The sequence below is a fragment of the Theobroma cacao genome, chromosome 6 (genome assembly GCF_053813885.1).
Source record: "Theobroma cacao isolate CCN51 chromosome 6, ASM5381388v1, whole genome shotgun sequence".
Classification (NCBI taxonomy): domain Eukaryota; kingdom Viridiplantae; phylum Streptophyta; class Magnoliopsida; order Malvales; family Malvaceae; genus Theobroma; species Theobroma cacao.
Window position 1 is genome coordinate 27,397,608 of NC_142644.1, and position 25,768 is coordinate 27,423,375.

At 32.6% G+C, this 25,768-nt stretch overlaps 3 protein-coding genes across 8 annotated transcripts; 2 read left to right on the top strand and 1 right to left on the bottom strand.

Annotated features, from left to right (window-relative positions):
• Nucleotides 1-10,161: 10,161 nt before the first annotated feature.
• On the bottom strand, nt 10,162-11,266 carry LOC18596479 (uncharacterized). The gene has a single exon (XM_007024985.3). It carries the CDS (start codon nt 11,149-11,151, stop codon nt 10,330-10,332), a length of 822 nt encoding a protein of 273 aa, XP_007025047.3. The 5' UTR covers nt 11,152-11,266; the 3' UTR covers nt 10,162-10,329.
• Nucleotides 11,267-16,125: 4,859 nt separating this feature from the next.
• On the top strand, nt 16,126-17,655 carry LOC18596480 (uncharacterized). The gene has a single exon (XM_007024986.3). It carries the CDS (start codon nt 16,141-16,143, stop codon nt 17,554-17,556), a length of 1,416 nt encoding a protein of 471 aa, XP_007025048.3. The 5' UTR covers nt 16,126-16,140; the 3' UTR covers nt 17,557-17,655.
• Nucleotides 17,656-20,929: 3,274 nt separating this feature from the next.
• On the top strand, nt 20,930-25,768 carry GOX3 (Aldolase-type TIM barrel family protein). Of its 6 annotated transcripts, none has more exons than XM_007024989.3 (12): nt 20,936-21,121; nt 21,707-21,878; nt 22,073-22,197; nt 22,844-22,890; nt 23,028-23,105; nt 23,611-23,735; nt 24,001-24,067; nt 24,155-24,217; nt 24,307-24,376; nt 24,472-24,572; nt 24,908-25,012; nt 25,399-25,768. In XM_007024989.3, exons 2-12 carry the CDS (start codon nt 21,742-21,744, stop codon nt 25,582-25,584), a joined length of 1,104 nt encoding a protein of 367 aa, XP_007025051.3. In that variant the 5' UTR covers nt 20,936-21,121; nt 21,707-21,741; the 3' UTR covers nt 25,585-25,768. The 6 variants fall into 6 exon arrangements, with proteins under 6 accessions (XP_088663463.1, XP_088663462.1, XP_088663461.1 ...); XM_007024988.3 differs by having other exon boundaries at nt 21,103-21,259; XM_088807337.1 differs by having other exon boundaries at nt 20,930-21,259; nt 24,001-24,217.

The following is a 25,768-nucleotide window of genomic DNA, read 5'->3' on the forward strand; positions in this document are numbered from 1 at the left end:
CTTTTTTCCTTACTTTTCCTTTTGAGATAGAAAGATCAAAGTACCCTTGATTTTCCTTAATTTCTTTTTTTTATTATATATAGATGCTGAAAAAAACAATGACTCTGTGCGCACAAGCCCAAGCCCAGCTCAACCCAATCATGAACTCAAGTGGAAATGGGCTCGATCCAGCCTGGTTTAGTTCCATCTGCTCCATTAATTTAAAATCCCTGTGAAAATCCATTCAAATCCACGCAGCAAGCCAGAAACAACATTCTCTTTTTCGTTTGATACATGTGAAAACCCATTGTTGTTATTAATTTCTTTGGATGGGTAACAATGTACTTTTAATTTCCAACACGTGTCTTACCCCTTACTAACAAAAATAAATGCTCCTATAATTAATGGCACATTGTCCAGCCGGAGAATTTAGATTGTTGTTAACATCCTGAGTTAATTGCATTATTTAGATCGGATGACTACGGATTACCGAACAGGAAGCAGTCAGTGTTGGCATTTTTAATGTTTATGTATGCATCTCCATATTTAGTTCAATATGCTCTCTTATTCAGAATTAAATTCAAATCTTTCTTCTTTCAATATATATATATACATATATCCTATATTCCTCCATTTGTATGCTACGTGTCTTATCCAGCTTTACAGCTTTTCTCCAATTGATTGCTAAAGTGGTAACGCATTGACACATTGCTGAAAGTAGATGATCAGCTTGACCAGAGATTGAAAGGCATCCAAAATTTCAAATGATTGAGTTTACTGTCGTCGACAGCCCTGTGTATGTGTATATAGCAAGTGTAAAATGCTACGTACATTGTCCAAATGAAGAATTATAATAATGTTGTCGGTTGGCAGGTCCAACATTACTTACACAACCCGGATCGCTCTGATTACGCGATCGACACACAATTTGTTGCTATATATCGCCGAAGGCGAAGGTTAATCAGAAATTCTTATAGAAAATGGTTCATGCGACGTGTGAGGTTTGATCACCGCTGCAAAACTGCATCTAGCCGTACCAATCCAATATGGGAAATGATGGAAATTGGCTTCTCGTTTATCTCTTTGCTATACAGCTGACAACGTGCAGAACAAGTTGACCCTTATACAAGCAAATATATACTAGGTTTTAATCTTGACTATAGTGTCAAGCATAAATCATTTTGATGTTGAAACTGCATCGAAAATAGATGAATGGAGAACTATAAGACTAATTTAATTTCCCTTTTTCGTTTAACATGTATTAAATAGCACCAAAGGAAGATTTCTAGAAAAGAATCATTATGTTTTGTTCATGGCTACCTGGAACTTTGCATGTCTTCCCCTTGTTTGCTTCAGTATCGGTCTTGCCAGCAGCCTTGTGTTTTTTCTCTCCAAAGGGTCATAATGATCATTATTAATCTCGTCTTGACCAAGCCTTTCATTTGATTGATAGGAGTGGTTAGATTCTGTATAAGGACAGCTCCCAAACGGAGAAATAGCCTACATTGTAACGTGTGTTTTTTCCTGCCAAATTAGACTTGTGAGGTGGCGAGAAAATTGCCAATAAAAATTCATTGCTGTAAAGAAAAGTAAATTCTGAGAAAAACCCTGCGTACTGTGAGATTTTAATTTTAGCAGCTGCAGTGGTGTTTGACTTCCATGGCTTTTAAGTCCTGAATAGAAGAAAGCAATCAAATGGGTAATTTAGTTGGTGGATCAGTTTCATCCGGGAACCATGAATTTTTTTACGTAAAAAAAAAAAAAAAGAAAAACCGACAGCAATGAGACAATCAGCTATGGAGAATCAATGAACGTGTTGGAATATTATTGGTGGAACTGATAGTATCTCAATTGTGGTGTAGATTTTCAGTGCCTTTTTCAGTCCAAATCAATTAAGCGACAACAAGGGTACACGTACCAAATCCTCATTCACAGGCCTTTTCTAGGCCCTAGCCACACCAATGTATATCCACCGCAGTTTTCTTCGATTTTACATTAACCGTGAATGTGTTACGTATATACGTTTAAATACGATAACATGATTAAATATAATAACATAATTAAGTAAATATATTTTAAAAATATTTATCGTATCAGACACGTTAAAATACGAAAATTTTCGTATCTTAACGTATCAAACACAAAAATTAAATTTAAAATATGTTTAACTCGAGTTTTCTCGTGTCGTGTTAACGTATTGTGTTCAAAATTACCAGGTTTACTTGGAGGTCAGTGCCTGGACAGGTTTTTTCCTTGATTTTTCTTAAACTATGGAAATAATTATAAGGATGATTTATGTTTTCTTTCTAAGCATATTTTAAACAGTGTTTAGTATTTAATTTAATAATTAATGCATGTACATATATCATTGATTAAGGTATCTTTAATTTTTTTGGTAATAAATTAAATAAATAAAATAAGGGATATTTCATATAGGAATTTTTCATGACCCATTCTGGCAAAAGGAAGCTGTTATTTTCGTTTAAGATTATCATGTATCCAGTAAATAACATCAATTAAAGGCTACATAGACTCCTTGGCTATACTTTTTAGAATTTATTGTTATATTTTTGTTGATTATTATATTGCACCAAGCAAGATTTCAAATCTACTGAGAATCACATCTCCAAAACCTAAAGTAGTTGGTGTATCTTTTGAACTTTCGCTTTTCACTTTTTTCTGGGTAAAAAATATTTATGACTCTTTCAACAAATTAATGGGAAGACATCTCTCGGATCTTACTGTAATTGGAATAAAAGCAGTTTCTATATTGATATTTCTCTTATACTGTAGGGGTAGAAATGGCCTCGCAAATTCATCTTTCTCAATTATTTGTAAAGAATATTTTCAACTATTCAGACGTCACAATCATAAGGGCTAAGTTTCAGTTAGCTTTTGAAAAATGAAACCCTACTAAGATTTAGGAGAAATTGGCCGGCTGCATGTTCTTACTATAAGACAATTCTGTATTTTCATTTCATAATTATTTTCCTATCAAAAACAGGAAATTGGTTGGCATTAATTAATATCTTGAACTAATTTCCAATACTAGATTCATCCTAATAAAAACTTTAAAATTCACACAATTGAAATAAGTCAACAATTAACTCATTTAATGAACGAATATTAGATAAAATGATCAATTAAGCTTAACTCTAGCTGTAAAAATATTTAATCCGGGCGAAATTACTATCTACTTTCACTTGTACCAAAAAACTATTTTAGAGGAAGAAAAGGGGATAAATAAAATTAACAAGAATGCTTATAACTCAAAGTATAATTAATTAACATCAAAGTTTTCTTTTCCCCGTTCTTTTGCCGAAACCCCCAAAAAGTACTCTCCACCAGACCAATAGCAGAAGAAGTTTAAATAATATATAGGGTTTGACAATGTCCTGTATTCTTCTCATTTTCCAATTGCTGGGAAGGAAAATAATGCAAACGAGATCATGACCTTGCTAAATCTATGTTTTAAATATTTTGAAGCTGCTCTAATCCCATTATTTTAATGTTTTGCGCATGATTTTTTATAAGAGGCTAGCTAGAGAGGAGGAAATATAAATACCTATATATGAACGAATTGATTGATTGCTTTCTTCACATATGTCTTTTCACTATTAATAAATAAAAACTGAAACATGTTATGAAATACAACTGAAAGAACAATTATAAGAGAAATATAAAAGAAAATATTTAGAAAGAGTAAAAAGATTTTATTCAAGTGTGTATTTATAAATGAAGTGAAGAGGCCTATTTATAGACTAATAACCCCTTATCTATATAATTTATGAGATGAAGATAATATTAAGGGATTAGATAGATTAAATCTTAATATTGATCCAATCTAATTTACATTCAAATCTATATATAAATAACATAAATGGATATTTACAAAAATATTTTTAATACTCCACTTTGAATATCTATTGTATCAAAACTATACCTCGTTAAACCTTATAGGAAAAAAATTCGAGTGAAGGAAAAATGGTACTTAATTCTTTTCAAGAATACGCTTTTGAAATATTGCCTCATTAAAAACTTTATCAAGAAAAACCCAATGGAAAAAACTTTGATGAAGGAAAATAAGATAGTGCGTATTTTATTCTGTCTGATTACTGCATTATAGAGATCTTTGAAATGATGCATTCCAATATTTTATACCAACTTTTCAAATGTTGTAATAGGAATGACTTCGGTGAACAAATTTGCTAGATTGTCACTTGTCTGAATTTGTTGAACATTAATATCACTATTTTTTTAGAGATCATGAGTAAAGAAGAATTTTGACGAAATATTTTTTGTTCTATCGCCTTTAACGTATCCTCCTGTTAACTAGACTATTCAAGCAGCGTTATCTTCATATAATGTTGTTAGCATTTCCTTTTTAATTAGCAAGCCACACGTTTCTCAAATATGTTGAGGTACATATCCAAATACATTCACAACTTGCTTCATGAATTACTAAAATTTCTGCATGGTTAGAAAAAATAACAACTATAGTTTGTTTTACAGAACATTATGAAATAGTCATACCTTCATATGTGAATAAGTAATTTGTCTGAGATCGAGTTTTGTGTGGATTTGATAAATATTCTACATCTGTATAACCAATTAAATTTGATTTTAATACGTTTGAAAATTGTAAACTCATATCCATTGTTCCTTGGAGATATCGAAGTATATATATAATTCCGTTTTAATGTCTTTGAGTTGGAGAAGAACTATATCTTACTAATAAATTCACAGCAAATGATATATCATGTCATGTATTGCAAGCAAGATACAGCAATATTCTAATTGCACTAAGATATGGTATTTCAAGTCCAAAAAGTTCTTCATTATCTTCATAAGGTCGGAAAAGGTCTTTTTTCACATCTAATGACCTTTCAACCATTGGTGAACTCAAGGGATGTGCTTTGTCCATATAAAATCGTTTTAACACATTTGCTATATAATTAGATTGATAGACAAAAATTTCATTTGTCAATGTTTAATTTGAAAACCCAAACAAAGCTTTGTTTTTCCAATATCTTTTATTTCAAATTCTTTTTTTAAGTAATCTACGGCTTTTGATAACTTTTTCATAATTTCAATAATATTCAAGTTATCAACATAACTAACAATTATCACAAATTCAAATCTAAATCCTTTTATAAAAACATTTGTGTATATAGGATCATTTTTGTCACTTTCTTTCAACAAATATTCACTAAAGTGATTATACCACATGCATATGGATTACTTTAATACATATATATTTATTTAATTTGATCGAATAAATTTTTTAAAAATTTAAATTTTGTACTTCAGGCGATTTAAATCTTTCAAGATTTTTCATATAGATATTGATATCAAATGAGCCATATAAATAGGCTGTAGCTACATTCATTAAACGTAATTTAATCTTATGATATATTGTCAAACTAATTAATATAAAATTGTAATTGCATCCACCACAAAAGAACATATCTATTAATATTTGATATCAGATATTTGAGTAAAATCTTATGCAACAAGTCGTGCTTTATATCTCATAATCTTAATTTTCTTATATCATATTTGTACTAATACCCATTTATATCCCACTGATTTTACACCATTTGGTGTATGAACTATAAGTCCAAAAACTTCATATTTTGCAAGTGAATTCCACCTTGATTGTGTATTTACACATTGGCCAATCATTTTTATGTCTACATTCTTCAATAGATGTCAATTCAAGATCTTCATTTTTCTTTCATTATATTGAGCACTATATTATATACAAAAATATTATCGATGTTTATTTCATTCCAGTTGCACTTTTCCTATCATGATATAATTGATTGAGATCTTTTTATTTTCAATGATTTCGAGTATTTGAATTTCTTTTGAAATTTTTATCAATTATATTAGGGGTTTCTTCTAGAGTTTCTACTTTCTTTTTCTAACTATCTTGAATATTTGTTTATTTTTCTTTTTCTTGGATTTTATCTTTAGAACAGATTGGTCTCTACACTTTTGGCGTTCTTTGTCTTACAAGGACATCAATGCTAATAAGAGTATTTGCAATTGGTATATAAGATTTAGTTATTCTCTTCAGGTTAGTAAATACGTCTGACAATTGATTTATTATATTTTACAAAAGAATTATCTTTTAAACTTCAAGTTCATATTAATTTGTGCAAGAATCAAAACTAGATAATGATAATTCATTTTAAAAATTTTCTTTTTTCAGCTGCTTATTTTCTCTCCCTAATGTTGAAAAATTGATTTCATCAAAATGATAATCGACAAACTTTACCATGAATAAATCCCTTATTGATAATTCTAAATATTTAATTACAAATGAAAATTTATATTCATCATATATTCCTAACCTTCTTTGAGGACTCGTCTTTTTACATTATGGTGGAGCAATTGAAACATATACCATACACCCTAAAATTTTTTAATGAGAAATATTTGATTTTTGACCATAAACTAATGGTATAAGAGAGCATTTATAATAACTCGTTTAGTCTAATGCATACAAATGCTTCTGTATCCAAAATGGCATGCCCCCAAATAGAAGTTGGGAGTTTAAATTTCATAAGTAATAGTCTTACAATTAGTTGGAAGTATAAAGTATTTGATAAATGATTCTACAAGACCATTTATGTATGAGCATAAGCAACAGGTTCTTCAATAGTTATTTCAACTTATATGCAATATTAAAAGTTTAAGATATAAATTCACCAGTACTGTCAAAACGAATTGTCTTAATTACATAATCAGAAAAATATGCTTTCAAACAAATGATCTGAGCAATTAATCTTGCAAATGTCAAATTGCAAGTTAATAATAAGTACACATTGACCATTTAGTCAATACAACGATTAAAATTGTAAAATATCAAAATGGTTCACATGGTGGATGTATGAATTTACATATAACCTTGAATTCCATCTCAATTTTAACTAGTGATGGACTTATAATTAATTTGCCTTTAGAGCATGTAGCACATGAAAATTCATTAGATTGAAAAATCTTTTAATTTTTTAATAAATGATCGCATTAATTTTTAATAATTTTTTCCATTATTATTGATCTGGGATGATCCAACTAGTCATGCCAAACATTAAAATCATTAGTAAACTTCAAGTTTATTATAGTATAAGTTTCAATTATTCTAACATATGTATAATACAATCCATAGAACAAAACGGGTAATTTTTTTTTCAACACATACTTTTTACTCGAAATAATAGATGTAATATAGAGATATTAAATGTCTCTTTCATTTGTTGTCTCAATATAATATCTATTCAAACGAATATCTCTAAAATTTAATAAATTTCTTTGAGACATTGAAATAATATATCCTTTATTATAAAATTTATTCTTCAAGGTACTAAAATATTAGCTTTTTTGGAGTCTTCAATTAATCATATATTATTAGATATTGTATTGACATTGGTTTCTTCCATTCTCAAGTTGAAAAAATATTTTTTGTCTTTAAATATAGTGTGCATTATAGTAATGTCTGCTAGACATATATTTGCATCATGGATCTTGAATCTAACAAGGTGAATATTTATATTTTTCTTCAATCAAAAAAATGATATATATAATAAGAAATTCATAAGTTAACATAAAAGAATAGTAAATACATTAATAAAACATATAATAAGAACATATCATTTAAATATAATAAGAACATACAAAAGCATCTTTATAATATAATTATACTAAAATATACCAATTGATATTAAGTTCATTTTCACATATTTTCATTATCAATAAAATGATCAATTCCTTTTTTAGGACAAAAAAATCAACAATGGATATTTCTATTACCAGTCATATAATTAATTCCTCTTTCAGAGAGAACAAACATCTTGATGTGCTATATCAACTTAGCCATAGTTAAAATCATCACAATATGTTTTAGTCTTCGATGATGCTTGATAAAATTTAAGACGTATAACAGGTATGTAACCAATAGTCTTTCAAGCCACATCAATGATAATACGTTTTCTATATTCTTTTTATTTTTTTCATTTTTGTCTTTTCATTATTCATTCACTTCTAGTGAGTTGAAAGAATCCATCAACGTTTGTTAGATTAAAGTATCCATTCACTTTTGGTCTTTTGGTGGGTGATCCATTTATGATGGGTTAGCCACTTCTAGTAGATTATCAATTTTTAGTGAGTTAGTGGGTTAAAGCATCCATCTACTTTAAATAATACGATTATCTATTTATTTCTGGTGGTAAAATTATTTATTATCTTTAAAATTAAAATAATAATAATGTATATTATTATGACCATCTTTCATGTTCATGATCATAATTATTAAATGATGTTGCATTTATTTCAAGGAATGGATAGATTCATAACTATAACTATACTTATTAAATGATATTGTATTCACTTTAGGGAATGAACGAATTTATAATTTTTTATTAATATCTCATTTATCGCATTCACTTTAAGGAATGAACTTTCATGATTTGTCATTAATAGCTATATAATAGCAAATTCACATTCCAATCAAGCAACAAAACATAATATATAATACATGATAACAAAATCCATATAAAGGTTGATTTTTAGGAAATTGATATTAAGTCACTTACTTGATTTGCTATAACCAGAAATTAAAGACTAACCATTGAAATCCTTTTAAAGCTTTAAGATGATGAAAACAAAATAATACCAACACTTATCTGATTTGCTAAAACTAGAGATTAAAACCTAATTATTGAAATCCTTTTAAAGCTTGAAGATGATGAAACAAAATAATTTTAAAACTTGAGAGATAAAAGGATCATGCATATAATTGAAAGAACAACTATAAAAAAAATATAAGAGAAAATATTTAGAGGAAGAAAAAGTATTTAGAATAAGAAGATCTTATTCAAGTGTGTATTTACAAATGAAGTGAAAATGGCTATTTATAGGCTAAAAACCCCTTATCTAAATATACTTTACAAGATGAAGATAATACTAAGAGATTAAATAGATTAAATCATAATGTTAATCTAATCTAATTTATATTCAAATCTAGATATAGATAAAATAAATAGATATTCACAAAAATATTCATAACAATATATTATTATTTAATAATTACTTATATATTAACTAGATATCTATATTATAATTTTATAAAAAAAACCAATAAATTGTAATCAATTGGCTTCCAGTTCTTTGATTTCTCTCTACGCTTTCTTGAGGGCTTTCTTAGTTCAACAAATTAAGTTTTACTCCATTGGAGTCATTGTTTCTCATATTTATTTATGCTTATTGAAACTTATTATATTGTCAATTTGCTATATATTTTATCCACCGATCTGCTAAATAGTAAACATTAGTTTTAATGACTCGATAAAATCCATCTCCCAAGGGCTTCACTATTGTGAAGTGTTAAACAGAGAGTAATTATACCGATCTCATTAACACTATATATATTATTTGCTTACCCATGGGTTATACACTTACACTTTTGTGAAAGACAAAATCCAAATAAATCCGTTACTGTATTTTTTATATAAAATAATTGATGACATGTGATATTTATAACAGATCAAGAAAGTTATTCTAGAGTCCTCCCTTTCTTAAAAATTAACTTAAGCATTAATTTAGGGATTAGACATAACAAGTATATTGCAATAAAACAATAACGTAACTTTAAATTAGTACAATAATTAAAAAAATCAATGTTAACTACGACTCAACTTAAAATTATCAAAAACAAAGATTTGATATGTTTATATATCACGTTTTCCGTTTTTTTTTTCATCATACATTGATGTAACATGAATTATTTCACTCAATCATTCACTCAAGAATTCTTTCAAAGCATATGAAATATATAAATCAGATGCATGCTATATATCAATTAAACATATGCCATGTTTATAAAGATTTTTTTTTTCTATGTGACAATACATATGAAAATGAGCTTTACACTGTATATATATGTTTTAAAAAGCTGTACTTCAAGAGATGTAAGGTTGAAGCCTTGAAGGGTTTGGAAAATGGAATATAAAGGTTTGCTACTTTTCCTTTTTTTTTTTAATTTTAATTCTGAAGATAGATGGTAACACCGTACCGCACAAAATTATTCCTTTATGCGGCCTAGATTTTTTGCAATTCTATTATATTGAATAGATACAAGTCATGGCTAAATTATAAGAGGCTTGAAAAGGAAAAATATTGAAGATGATTGAAAAGAAAATTCTTCTTACTAAAGTCCAAACCATTTACACCGACTTGCTACTTTGTGAGGGAAGATAACAAAGTGGGAAGACAAGCCTCAATCGAAGGCACATAGAGGGAGACAAGAAAATTGGTACTATTACAATATCTCCTTCCCTCAGAGTCCTATTCGTATTCCAAAAATTGGCGGGTTCTAGTACCAGCTTGAAGCCTAATCTGCCTGTTGAACTTCTGAATGAACTCTTCTACTCTTCTGTTTAGTTCCTCGTCCGACATGGTCGAAAACTCGTTCTCTTCAGCTGATGACTCCTTTTCTTTTGCTCTTGCTTCATGCTTTTCGGTCTCTGACCTCTGCAAAATGTTCTTCTTGTCATGGAATGTAACACGTTTCACTTTATGAGACTTGCTTCGTCGGATAGTTTTTGGTTCAATCTTCTTGTTGACCTGAACCTGATCACAAGCTTCGTTATCAGCTTTCATGGGATGTTCATGTTCTTGCTGGCTCTTCGCTTGGAAATTGTCAGTGGGATTTTCAGGTTCAATTTTGACAACTTCCAATATTCTTTCAGAGATTTCATTCATTTCAGCTACAATATATTCTTTCTTCTCTTTCAAACTGGTCTCTTCTTCCTTCGGTGTGCTCTTCTTCACAATTTCGGGGTATTGTGAAACAAATGAAGGAGCAGCAGCACTCCTTGCTTGGCTATGCGACGCATATTCGTCATAAAGGTCATGTTTCTCTTTAGAGGAAGAGTAAGCACCATAATCGGCCGCAATGATAAGGATGAGAGTGTTGGAAATAACAAACCAAAACTTGGTATTGTTGAAAAGAGCTGAAGGAGAAAGGCTGGAGATGTAGAAGATGGAGATATAAATGACAATGGAGAAAAGAAATGCAAAGAAGGACATTCCCTTTGCCTTTTGATAGCTTTTAGATTTGAGGGCTTTCACTGGATTCTCCATTAGATTTGCTGATGGTATAGTCATCTCCAGCTAGATGAGAGAGTGTGGAAAAGGAAGGGGCGACAGCTAGTAGGTGGTATCGGCCTATTTGAGGACTTAAAGGGACTTGGGATTTGAAATTGTAGTAGGTGAACGTCCAAGCTCAGAGGGCTTTTATAGGGTTCAAGTTAGCAAATAATTGAACGACCACAATCACAGATATCTCCTACAATTTCAATGTATTTACTTAGTATGCCCTATCACTTTTCTTATCATCGACCAATTATACGATAACTATTGCCAAAAAAATTTTTTTTGGCTCAGCCAAGGAAATATTTTATTCATTGTAAGGAGAATTACAACAATATCACCCATTAAAAAAAAAGAAAAAAATACTCCGTGAAAAAAAGAACTACTAGCACATCATAATGATATAAGTCACAATACACTGTCACCGTATCAAAAACTATTTCATAATTTATGTTAAAATAAAGAGAAATCAATAAAACCGTGTCTCAATGATATTGAAAAGTCTTAAAATCTATAAGAACCGTTTTTAATAAGTTAATTACTACTTTTTTTTCCATACATCAATTATACATGAAATTGTTAAATAGTTGAAAAGTATCTTTCCATGATCTGAGTCTATTATTCATCATGCATAAAAAGATAAGACAAGCCCACATATGAGGAGTAAATTTATTTAAAAATAAGATTATTATATGTTAAAACTTGAATAAGAATAATCTTTATGGATGTAAAGTAATCATCTCAAACGATTGTTTTTCTAATATTAAGTAAACCAATCAAAATTTGCATATTAAAAAATTAAAAAAACAGGTTAATTCATAAGAGATCAATATGAGCCAACGACTTATAAAACATTGACTTAAATTTTTTTTTCTAATTAAATACTCTATGATTCTAATTATGAATCTCAATGATTTTGAGTTTGAGGCCTGTTGTTAAGAAAAAAATACAGAAGAAGAAGAAGGAAAAATGACCCCATGAATAAGACCAGGAATGCGTGTTTTCGGCACTTATATTTCACATCACCGGAACAATTATGAGCGAACTCCCATATGCAGCCAAAGGAAATCCGGTTGGCAGCATTGGTCTTTATCAATTTGAGTCAAATTGCAAAACAAGTCAAATAATATTTGCCCTATCATCATAAAACAACATCACAATGAAAGGTGGCAATCCAAAGTTCAATCAAATTGTTTGGGCTTTTTTTTTTTTTTTGTGCTCAATGATAGATCCGTCTCTTAAGAAACTTCCTAAATTTTATTGGTCCACTCTAACACTAAAAAAATAAATAAATTATTAAAAATAAACTCTAATTATTCATAATGTTATCTAAAATTATCATACTCATACGAATGATACATGTATTATTGTTTTACACACCATTGATTTTCACGTGTTACTTTCCCACTTTTGATCCCACAATGGCAAACCCTTTATTGATGATGATCAGAACTAAATCAAGGGCTGCTGGGATGACCTCGTACACAAACACTAGAGGTCCATCTTTTCTCCATGATTAAGCCGACCTTCGTGCAAGTGCAATGTAACTTGGAGTTTCCATTGTTTGATTGCTTCATCATTTAACCTTTCCTTCTTAACAAAAAGAAGCTGAGTCTCCAGGTGTAAGCAAAATTTTCTAGTCATAATTCTTCTCCACAAGTTTGCAAAAGAAAAAAGAAAAAAACACCAAAGCCTTCCTGATCTTGAGCACATAATGGTCGCCATGGACCCTTCTTTCACACCTTTTAATTTTGTTTTTAATCCACAATCTTACACATAGTCTTCTCGGGACGACCCTCCAAGGAGTGGATCTCCTTTTTGTAGCCGCCAAGTGTTGGGTCCCAACCCACTCGGATGCTTGCCACGTGTCTGTTAATCCAAGGTGCACGACACCAATTTTTTTAATAATATTAAAAATGGGATTAATTTAATTTAATTATCACCATCAATCCGTATAATTTTCAATGATTTATAATAATGGGATATTTGTACTTATAATAATGGAGTACCCTATCAATCTCATGACTTTGTAATCGTGCTTATCCCCATATAGTCCATGCTTGAAATTCACTTTTTATTTTGGTCCTTTGAAATTTGTTACCGCTCCTTTGTTAACTTGTTATTATAAAATTCTAAGCTTGGGGAACAAGGGCTCGTGGGATGGAAGATTACCGACTCCCATGGCACTTGATTATTGGTTAATTCTCTCTTTCTTGCGTGATCAGATAATGAACAAGATCATTAATATTATTAATCATGTTTAAGCAATAGGGTTTTGTAGTAACCAAAGGAACACTCCAAAGACAGCAAGACAAAGACCAGTTTCGTGTGCTTAGTTATTTTAATTCTTTTGTGCTTTATGATTACGGAAGAGAAGGCTTGATTTATGGTGCAGCCTTTTAGAGCTTCATGACTCTAGTTAAAGCTTTGTAATGGGGGCAAGAGTGTTCTGGAGAAATATTCGATGAGCTCATCGTGTCTAAGCTTTTACCCTACTGAGTGAATATTAATACGAGAAGTTGTAGTAACTTTATCTTCACATTGGCTTAAAGCTGTCGATTTTGTTATGGAAAAATGAACGGTCATGAAAGATAGGCTGCTTATCGACTTGGGTTTTCTTGTCCTCGCTAGAAACCAAGGTGCAGTTTGATCATAATTAAAATATATGGACCCGTTAGAAGCTGATGCTTTGGCTTTTGTAATGGTGACGTTTAATTTTATCATGCAAATCTCTCTTCTCTTTTTCTTGAATTTCACGGCTGAATATTACACAATAAGGTTATCATTAATCAAAACAAGATTCTAATTACTTCTATGTAGCAGGTCGAATCCAGTATCCCTCACCTCACCCTAGTCCAATATTATAAATACGTTCTTTTTTATTTTTAGCTTTTCAATAATCTATTCTAAGATGCATATACGTGTGTGTGTATATATATATATATATATATATATATATATTTTATTAATTTATTTTTTTTAAATAATGTTAAGTAAATAAAAAATAAACAAATAAATTGAAGGAACTTGTGTTTCTGCGTATCGTTTTAGTAAAGAAAAAAAAGAGATAATGTATACAATTAACTATTCTTTATGTACATTAACAAGAAACATGCACAAAATTCTCAAGTAGTCAATTGCAATTTGCAAGTTGCAAGCAAAGGGGGTGGGGGGTGGAATTTGTCTCGGGGTGGATTAATCGGGGACAAGAAGTATAATCCCGGCCTGTTGTCATCCCTATTCACGTACATGTAAGAATTGGAAGTTGATTTGTACTTGGGTCATGTATGATTGCATTATCCATATTCCATATGGATATATCATGTGTGAAGTCACTAAGTTTCAATTTTCATCAATTCTTCAAAATTATTTTTTCAACCAATTTAGAATTTTTTCTAAAAAAATCTAACACAAGTATTTAAGCAATGTGCTTCACGAATGGTTAATTTTTTTTTCTTTTGTTGAATAAATAGTTAAACTATTTTAACTAGAGGCGGGCCTTGGTGAGTCAAGTTGGGTCATTTTGAGTCAAAAAAATTTTGGATCATTTTTTATTCGAGCAATCTGGATTTGGTACTCAGATTATTGAAGTCAAATTATTTGAGTTCAAATTGTTAATTATTTTGAAATTCAATCGAACTGAATTTGAACAAAGTATTAGGATTCAAGTCATTTTGTGTTTCGATTACTTGAGTTGCTTAATGTTTAAATTATTTTTCATTCCAGTTCTTTTAAGTTCAAATTGTTAATTTTCTTGATCAAATCAAGTTGAATTGAGTTCAAGTCACATGGATCCAACGAGTTTTTGGAGATCAGATCAGCTTTACCAGCTCTATATTTAGCTAATAATCTTGTTTAATTGTTAATGTAATATGGTCTAGTAATAATACGTAGAAACTCTTTGAAATTTCTAGAGATAGGAGGTATAGCGGCATGTTTTTGCTAGACACTTGAGATTCAAAACCGACCATAAAAAAATTTCCTATGGCAAATCCTTTAACCTCGTATAGCCCACATCTCCACACATGAACAATCGGGTCAAGGCCCACTCTGAAAAACCCCTTTCGGCCGACTGATCCTTGTTAGGTTTAGCAGCCCACTGTTGGCGAAACCTGGACCGTTCCTACATAGTCCACATCACTTGTTTTCTTCATTTGCCAAGGCAAAATTTCTACTAATGCAGGAATCTGGCATTGAATGTATTATCATTGCAATGTTGTAGGCAACTCCTCTGCTGAAATCGGGATAATTAAAAACTTACATAAGATTGATTCTAGCTTTTAAATTAAATAACACTTTAAATGAACAAAAAAATATTAAATACTTTAATGATATTTTTTGTTTGTTCGTTTTTCTTTTGTATATTTTGCTGTTCCAGATCCATCCATCTATATCAAGAAAAGAAAAGCATGTAGGGTGGCTTGCAGCCAATCCTCAGGGCATAGTGGTTAGAGAGACCAGAGCCAGAGCCACAGGGGGAGGGAGAGAGAGAGAAGCTGAGAGAGGCAACTGTAGCTCTGCAAAAGCAATGCTTGTTATGTCGGCTTCAGGGATGATACTGAGGAAGAGCCATGTCAAATCATGATTAAAACTAACGCCTTTTTTTTTTTAAGTTTTTGTGTTCCCTGAATATCTATTTTGACCCTCCTGACAATTTGTTCCTCTTGTAGTAACTCTGTCTGTCTTCTCTCATTTGCTCCTTCATACATGCAAAAACCAGCACTATCCTTATCTCACACTACCATTTCTGGAATGCAAATGCTAGACAGAGACAACTTAGGGTTTCCCAACAACAGCCTTACAGACACTGACACAAAGGGTGAAGCAGTAAACTGGTAGATATTCCTTTACTTTTCCTTCTTTCTGCTACCAATATTTTTTTCAGGAAGTGCTTGTGGAAGAGAAAGCAGACTGTGATCTCTTGGTTCTAAAGCTACATTTGACATTTCTGAATGCTTATATTTGTGGGTTTTGGTACTTCTGTTTGTTTCTTGCTCTTCTCTCATGGCTTCTCTTTTTCTTTTCCTTGTTGGCTTTGGGTTCCTTGTTTTGGCTTGTGGGGCCATTGCAGTGCAGAGAAACTTGGATGAGAGTGAAATGGTGATGGAGGAAGGGGAGCTATTGGGGCTTTTTGATGTTATGGGTTCACTTCTAGAGGAACCTGGTTGGGCTGAAGTGCACCCAGAGCCATGCACCGACACTCCATGGCCTGGTGTTGAGTGTGAGATTGGTCAAGACCCTCCAATCTTTCATGTTACGACTATTCACATTGGCCCTGATGTTGCGACCCCTCCTTGCAAACCTTCTGCTAAAATATCAGATTCCTTGCCCAAACTACCTTACCTGAGAACTCTCTCTATTTTCAATTGTTTTGTAACTTCACAAGTTACGCTTTCTCCTGCCTTATTTGGTTCACTTTCTTCCTTGGAGCATCTATCACTTCAGTCAAATCCATCCCTCTCTGGAGAGGTTCCTCCAAGCTTAGCGAAAATTTCTGGGCTAAGGGTCATAAGCTTGTCCCAGAACAATCTACAAGGAAATATCCCTCGCGAACTTGGTGGATTAGTCAACTTGGAGCAACTTGACCTGAGTTACAACAATCTGAGTGGTGAAATTCCTGAAGATATTGGAGGACTGAAAAGTTTAACCATTTTGGATTTAAGCTCGAATGGCCTTGAAGGGCCGGTGCCATTTTCATTGGGTCAGCTTCAACGTCTTCAAAAAGTTGATTTGTGCTCAAACAGGCTTCATGGACGGATACCTCCAGAATTTGGGAAGCTAAACAGGTTGGTTTTGCTTGACTTGAGCCATAATTTCATCAATGGGCCAATCCCTGAGACTCTCTCAGGTTTGGAGCAGCTACAGTATTTAATATTTGATTACAACCCCATAAATGCACTGATGCCTTTATTTGTGGGGTCCCTCAAGAGGCTTACATCAATCAGCTTTTCCGGATGTGGGTTAATGGGCCCAATACCCAACTCCTTGTCTTCATTGAAGAATCTGACTGCCCTTTCTCTAGGCAACAACAGCCTCACAGGGACAATTCCTCCAAGTTTAGGGTCACTTCCAAATCTAGACCAGCTTAACTTGAGTCACAACAAGCTAAGTGGGGAGTTACTACTCTCAGAGGAGTTCATTAAGAGACTTGGGAAAAGGTTGGATGTTAGAGGAAATAGTAGGCTATGCACAAGCTACCAGCTATCCAGGAAGAACATCTCTACTTATCTACAAACCCCAGCTTGCTTGGGCACAGAAGGAATAGTTGACAACAGGACTTGTCCTGAGGAACAACCGGATGATTTCAAGGGCAGGAAGCCATATTGGTACTATGGCCAGACGAGTTCACGTGCTCCTTTACAAGATCCACAGTTCATTTCAACTTGTTTTGTTCTTTTTCACGTGCTTTCCTTTTTGTAAACATTTCTAATATTTTGTCAAAATATATTTTGTCCTATGAAAACTAAACTAACCCAAAATTGATTATGAAAATGAAAAAACTATATATGATGTTTGGTATGGGCATTGATGGGTCATTTTCCTGCTGGAAAGATGGACAGCCTAGGGTACCAAGTTGGTGAAAATTTGCAGAAAGGCGTTTTCATCAGTCGTTGAGGTGAAGTTACATGATATGGGGCCGAAAAGTTTTGTATCTGGCTCTATCTATCTATCATGGTATCCAGTGACAAAGCTCCATCTCTGATTGCTGGTTCATCTGTAGCAGCCTTTCAGAAAGAGAAGCAAAAGTGAGTCGGATTTGATGTTTAATTCAACTGCATTTTAGCCTTTTTCACAGGGAAAAAGGATATGGCTCTCTGTACTTGATCTTTAAGAGAAATATGGATAGAGGGTAATGTCTCAGGATTAATTTACAGCCCTGCTGGAAATGGCTAAAGCATCATTGTCCTCCTGGATTCAAATGGACCACAGTCACTTTTTCACTCTGTTAACTAACTACGAATATTTGAACCATCCAAAAATAGCAAATGCTATGGTATTTGCTTACAACTTCTAACAGTTATTATGGGTTCAGATCCCTATCTACTCTTGCCTTCTTTTTCTCATTTGAGATCCCTCCAAACGGTACTGTTCTTATATATGCTTATGTATGTTACCATTGAATAAGAGCCACACTCAAGTCTCCATAACCTGCATTATTTTTTGGGTTTACTGATTCTGGAACATCGATAAAAGCTCTTGGCTTACTGCTTCTTGATGATTCACCATAAAAAGAAGATACTGCTTGTTCATGACATTGTGGGGGTCGATTTGCCACGTTTTAATGTTTTAGCTTATCTCTTCTCCTAGAGCTTCGGCCCTCCCCTGCCAATCTGGGCCTCTGGGCTCTGCACCTACAAGAAAGACACGAATCTCCATTATTTGTCATTTCTTTTGAAGTATTCTTTTTCAAAAAAAAAAACCAAAATAAGAGGTCCGATCCAATCCAAAGTGGGAAAGCCCCATCTCAATTTCTTTTAACTTAGAAGAGGTAGAGCCATGTGGGATAATTTATTCAATAACTAAATTGAGTTAAATTATATATTTTTGTAGTTTTAAAAAATTAAATTCAACTTTTTTATATAATATTTAAAATTTAAATAATTTTTAAAAAATTTCAAATAAACTTTTATTTGTTTATTACGTTTAATCAAACTTTTATATTTTTATTTTAAATCAAATAAATTCTTATAATTACCTATTAGTTAAATATTATTAATTAAAACATTATTTATCATTTTCTATATCACATGACAATAACGTAAAAAGTAAAATATCACACAATTATATTATCATATCAGATAATCGTTTATTATGACATATTAATATATCATGTTAATATCATGTGACACAAAATGATAAGTAATATTTTAACTAATAACAGTCAATTATATAAGTATATTTAATTCAAAATAAAATTATAAAAATTTAATTGAAGATAATAAAAAATAATGATTTATTTAAATTTTTTAATAATTTTCAAAAATTATATTTTATATAAAGAAATTCTAAATTCATTTGACAAAAATTTATCATAAAATTATAATTTTTGAAAACGTAAGGTTACGTATCATTATAAAGTAAATAATAGTTTCTGGCGTAGGTTTTTAAACCAAGGGACTGACAAATCAACCTTACGATTGCATTTCAAAAAAAAAAAAAATCAACCTTACGATCAGCCCACAGGATTGGACAATGTCATTGTAAACAATTAGAATTTTATAATGTAAAAATGGAACCCAATTGGCCATTTGCATCATTAACACTTGAAATTCGGTTACCCAGATTTTGTCAATTTTCTCTCTTTATTTCCAATTAATGAATCAGAGTCCTCGTTGATATTAGCACTCTGTAATTAAACTTTACTCTGAATGTCATTTCCCACATCGCTAGTGCCAATAATTTTTGGTCTGAGCCTGAAGAAGATATGTTATAGGAAAATAACACCCCATTTTTGAATATTAATAGTAAATCAGAGAACTGTCAAGAGCATATATTCTCTTTACGTAATCCATTTTCCGTCTCTGGCTTCATTTGGCGTTATGACTTATAAATTTCAGCATGAAAACATGAATGTTTGGGCCCCGAGGGAAGATAAAAGAATTCGTTTCGATAAGTACAAAGAAAATTCGTAAAATAAATGTTTATATTTTGTTAATTAATTACGTAATCTTTTAGAATCCCAGCCATTATAGAAAAGACTCCATTAAACCATTAATATAGGCATGTAATAAGTAGCAAGTAGTGTTTGTCGCTGCCACGATCCATTTCCACTACCATCAACATCAGTACTCTGTTTCAAAGAAAATATTTTCTAGTAGCAATTTGTACATCTTCACATGTTTTGCTATCATAAATTATTTTTATTCCATCCTCTGTTTTTCCTTTGAAGGAGAGGTACAACTTAATGACCACTGCAGGGGAGAACATTGCACTACTATTGGATGAGGATGAACTCAATTGCACCAATGCCGTGTTCTTTGATTAATTCAATTAGGGTTCTAACTCATAAATAATTGGATAAGTCTAATCCAATTTTGCTTTTTACTTCTTAGGCAAGCCATGCAATTGCGGGTCAATCTTTCAAAAGAAAATAGTATTGTAATCCTGTTTTGTAGGAAAAACGAGAAGAAAACAAAAAACTAAACTTAACGTAGGACATTATCGCTCTATTTTCGTTGAATTTTGTGAGGCGTGGCCGACTCTGGTAACACATCAGATAGTCACTTCAAAGGACCACATGCATCAGATGCCCGTGAGGAACACTAACCAACAGATGAAAGCGATCGTTGCCACTCGCACTACTTCGGGCGTTGACAACATAAGAGTCTGCTGTCCAAGGTTTGCCTGTCACTTTGTTTGTTTTCATGGTCAAGACATAATAGGGTGTATCTGCGCATAACTTACTCAGATATGTGCGAGATACTAGAAACTTCATACTTGGATTTTGATGGTCTTACCTTGTGGAGGAAAAGAAAGAAGGTAGCATTAATTTATGTTGATGGTCCACATTCAATCTCCAAAATGGAAATTACCATATGAAGGAGGAGAAAATCATCTTTTGATTATCTGGCATTTTGCTTACATGTGTGATGTTTCGGCGTGTGTAGCCACACACGAAATTCCACATTGTTTAATTTTCTGAAAATGGTGGCTATACATATATATATGAGCATAGTTTGAGCAATGATAATCAACACAAAACGCTCTCCACACAAGTCTGACATTTCCATGTCACAGATTTGGCTTCAAATGCTCGCCTTGAAGAACCAATCCATATAACTCTCTCTCCCTCAATTCTAATCTCTACCCATTACTTTTCCTCTTTTTGTGTTTTTGTTTTTGTCTTCACTTCCTTTTCTTTAATATTTCCTCTCCATAACATATTAGTTGTTTGTCTCCACCATTATCTCAACTCTTTCACTTTAGCTTGCCTCTCTCTCTCTCCCTCTCCCTCTCTCTCTCTCTATTGGTGGAAGTCCCCAAGGTCTGTTCTTTCCTCTTCATTCTTGTTCCCTTCTTCTTTCCTGGCTACCATTTCAAGTTACCCTTGGTTTAGGTATTTGTCTGATCATAGTTTTGTTCCAAAAACATAGTCTTTGTGATCATCTTTGTATATGTAATGGTGGGTTTCATCAACTGATCTCCAGTTTTGTTTAGATAATGATTGAAAATTTTTTCTTGAAGTGAATTTTATCAGATCATTCAATTTTCAGTTAACTTCCAAAATTTAATCCGTAAGTGTAATATTACAATCTTGTGCTTTAGTAGATAATGAGTTTTATTCAACAGAATTTAAGTGGATTTCAAACTTTGCAATCACTGGAAAAGTTGGAGAACAGTGCTAAACATGACTCTTGATTGACCCCCATGGGATTTTTTTGGCGCAACTGATGCTTTTTTGTTTTTATTTTGCTTCTGTACATCTCACTGTGGATTAGTCTAGAGATTTCTTTTTGATTCTGCTATGCAGGTCACTCTCATATTTGACCTTTATTTAAACTCTCTTTAGATGTGAACTCAGAATGAAGTCAATCTGATACATATCCTTTTTGTTCTTTCTGGAATTCAGATTATTTTGGGTTAGCACAAGTATCTGTAGAAAAGATGGAGATAACTAATGTTACTGAATATGAGGCCATTGCAAAGGAGAAATTGCCCAAGATGGTTTATGACTACTATGCATCTGGTGCAGAGGACCAGTGGACTCTTAAGGAGAATCGAAATGCATTTTCTAGGATTTTGTAAGCTCTGTTCATTTACAAGTAAAACTACTAAGATGACTTTTGAGCTTAATTGTGCACTTGCATATATGAGGATTATTTTAGTCTTAAAACAATGTACCATACTTCAATTTTCTGGCAATCTTGACTTTGTAGCTTGAGTTTGATGGTTATCTTTTCATTTAATGATGCTCATTACTTTTCATGGAAAATAGGTTTCGCCCCCGCATTCTTGTTGATGTTAGCAAGATTGACATGACCACCACCGTCTTGGGCTTCAAGATTTCAATGCCTATCATGATTGCTCCAACTGCTATGCAGAAAATGGCTCACCCTGAAGGTATATGCCCCTGATTTAGAATCATTTGTTTTATTATTAACCTTGTGATGGAATTGTTTGAGCAATTAATGCTCACGCATCAGACTGAGCACATTCATCATTTGTTGCTGGATATGATTAGGCATACATGATATATTGGCATTCAATGGTGGTGATTTCAGAAATAGAACTAATTTATAGAAGGATGATTTTTAGTTGCAAAGCAGTGAAAAAAAGATTAAGCTTTCTCTGCACAAATAGCATCAATTATGTATGAAATTTGCTTGTAAATACCTATGATTGTTCATGCAGAAAGCATTTACTATAGGCTTTGCAGTAGAAATCAAAAAATCAAATCAGATGAATGATAAGTGCTCTGAGTTTTAGGTTTTAGCTTTTAAAATAGAATTGTTCGATCCCATGTATAGAGCTGGTAGTTGCATTTTCAAGGATTCACAGCTCTTTCTAATTCTCTAAAATGTTTAAGTGAAACACAACTTTGAGATTCATGTATATGTTTTATGCTTGTTTTAGTTCTTCTAGTGGAAGAATTTTGCCTGTTTTCTTCCCCATCTGATTTCTCTCTTCTGGGCTACTATTTCTATGCCAAAAGAACAAAATAGAAATGCATCTTTGTCTGAATGTTAAAGTGTGTTTCTTTATGCAGGAGAATATGCAACGGCCAGAGCAGCTTCAGCTGCAGGAACAATTATGGTTTGCTTCTCACTATTCCTTTATCTTTGCTTTAAAACTGAATTTGTATCTTCTCACATTTGCCATGCAGCAGAAGCCTGCTTTGCTCTGTCAAATCAATATTTCCTTTGTTTATTCATGTTTCCTCTTCCCCTCAGACACTATCCTCATGGGCTACTTCCAGTGTTGAGGAGGTTGCTTCAACAGGACCTGGCATTCGCTTTTTCCAACTCTATGTGAGTTTAAGAGATCATCTTAACACTGCCTACATTTTGTCTTGCTTTTGAGCATTGTGACATAATTGTCTGATTTTCAAGCAGAACCTTAATAAGATAGTTTATATAATCTACAACAGGCTTTACATTTTATGACTTCTCGCATGGTGAATAGAAGACCGTTAGAGTTTCAAATTATTTTTAAAATATGCACGAAATGCATGATAATTCTCAGATAAATACCACATCATCTTCCCCCATTTTCCTGAAATATTCTGTTCTAAGTAATTGCAAAATTATGTCTCTGATTTCTTTCCTAGCTAAACCTCTTTGATCGATGAATGTTTTTCTCAGAATTTCCCAAAAACTTGTAAACAAATATGATTATTCTAATCCACATCGTGTGGCCTGTCTTCCACTTTTCTTAAATGCACTTGTTTCCAAGAAACTGAATAAGTGATCTTTTACAGTGTTCTTTTACCTTTTGATATCTTTTTGTGATCAATCATTACTGCTTATTGTTCAGGTATGCAAAGACAGGAATGTGGTTGCACAGCTAGTGAGAAGAGCTGAAAGGGCTGGTTTCAAGGCAATTGCCCTTACTGTGGATACTCCAAGACTTGGCCGGAGGGAAGCTGATATCAAGAATAGGTGAGCTTCAAATGCAAGTATAACTTTTGAAATGGGGGAAAAGAAGGAATAAAAAAGGAAAGAAAAGTTAGGGAGGATGTAGTTTTGACTTCATGGTGTCACCATGAAATGATTTTGACAACTGTGCAACTAGGTTGTGTATTGATTTTGTTTTCTGCGATATTAGGTATTCTGAAAAGAAAAAGAATAAGGTAACAATCTATCAAAACAAAACTATTCTACTATTTTCAGAGAGCACTTATTTCTTGGATAAACTCACTTGCAGATTTACTCTGCCACCATTCTTGACTTTGAAGAACTTTGAGGGTTTGGACCTTGGCAAAATGGATAAGGTAAGTGATAAATGTCTAATCAATCTCAATTTAAATTATCCATTTACTTTGCCTGTTTGTTCACCTAATGGTCGGATTATCTTGCAGACCGATGACTCCGGACTAGCTTCATATGTTGCTGGCCAAGTTGATCGGTCACTTAGCTGGAAAGTAAGATGCCTCTTTTTCTTTATAATTCACATTTTTTAATTGTAACAAAGAAACCATTTCACAATTTTTCTTTCTGGCCAATAAAACAGGATGTAAAGTGGCTTCAGACAATCACATCGTTGCCAATTCTAGTGAAGGGTGTCCTTACTGCTGAGGATGGTAAGCAAGCTCACCCTAAAGAAACAACCAACGCAATCCAACTTCCTCTTTTCATTTTTCTCATGAAACACCACTTTGCAATGTTAATAATGCAGCAAGGCTAGCTATACAAGCTGGAGCTGCTGGAATCATTGTGTCCAATCATGGAGCTCGCCAGCTTGATTTTGTACCTGCAACAATTATGGCTTTGGAAGAGGTACATTTCCCCTTTTTGAATCATTAAGGTCATCAAATGAATGTGTTGTTTAGAATTTCTCACAACTTCTCATGAAGCTTTTGTGGCCAATGCTAATGATGTCTTATTCTGCATAACTTCTATCTCCTTTGATTCTTTCCTAAAGTGTTCCTAACATATTATTTCTGTACGAGTACCCAAGCAATGTTCAAATGACTATATTTTTCATTTTGACTAACTTTCATTTTCTGATTTTGGTGATGTATTATATACAGCGAAAACATCAACCATAATTGCAATTTTTCCAAAACACATTGTACTATTTGACATTAATGATTTCTTGAGCTAACTTACAGGTCGTTAAAGCTGCACAAGGCAGAGTTCCTGTTTTTCTTGATGGAGGGGTTCGGCGTGGAACAGATGTCTTCAAGGCGTTGGCTCTGGGAGCATCTGGAATATTTGTGAGTATTTACATTTGAGATATGAAAAACGTTCATTCAAACAGCTTGCCCTTCCCTGTAACTTCTCCAGGACATATCTAGCAACCCCTTTAGGTTGGGTGCTGTTTATGTCCATGTAACTGCTGAACTTGTTCCAAGCATCTATGGGCATTTAGATTGCTAGATTTTATTAATCTGTAACATAGTTATCAAAGTCTAGTTAAAGAAAAATAATCAAGCAGCAGGTACATATACTGGCCGCTACTTCTTGAATTGAAATTTAAGTCCAATAGACCACTGCTTAGCAAATATTAACCCATTAATCCTGTTTGTATCTCAACTTCAGATTGGAAAGTCTGTGATTTTCATTGGCATAAATTAATTCATAGATGCTGTTTCCTTTTTAGATTGGACGGCCAGTAGTATTTTCATTGGCTGCTGAAGGTGAAGCTGGTGTTAGGAAAGTGCTTCAGATGCTACGGGATGAATTTGAGCTAACTATGGCATTGAATGGTTGCCGCTCACTAAAGGAGATCACCCGCAACCACATTGTAACCGATTGGGACCAACCTCGTGTTGTACCCAGGTTATAAGGTGAAGGTGGTCTCTATGAGATTGTTCATTGCAATTGGAAAAGTTTCAGAGAGCCTATCTTGTCAGTAGAATAACACATCTCAGATCCAGTGCTTGATAAAAGTACTAGATGTCCTGAAGAATTTAGCTTATGTAAAGACAATAAAAGTATTACTTTTATAAATGGCTGCTCTTTTTTCTCCA

Bases quoted from the DNA above. Each gene is read 5' to 3' on its own strand.
- LOC18596479 (XM_007024985.3), bottom strand. From the start codon at position 11,151: ATGACTATACCATCAGCAAATCTAATGGAGAATCCAGTGAAAGCCCTC.
- LOC18596480 (XM_007024986.3), top strand. From the start codon at position 16,141: ATGGCTTCTCTTTTTCTTTTCCTTGTTGGCTTTGGGTTCCTTGTTTTG.
- GOX3 (XM_088807337.1), top strand. From the start codon at position 21,742: ATGGAGATAACTAATGTTACTGAATATGAGGCCATTGCAAAGGAGAAA. The intron at 22,891-23,027 runs GTTTGCTTCTCA...TCTTCCCCTCAG, and splicing joins CAGCTGCAGGAACAATTATG to ACACTATCCTCATGGGCTAC. The intron at 23,106-23,610 runs GTGAGTTTAAGA...CTTATTGTTCAG, and splicing joins TTCGCTTTTTCCAACTCTAT to GTATGCAAAGACAGGAATGT.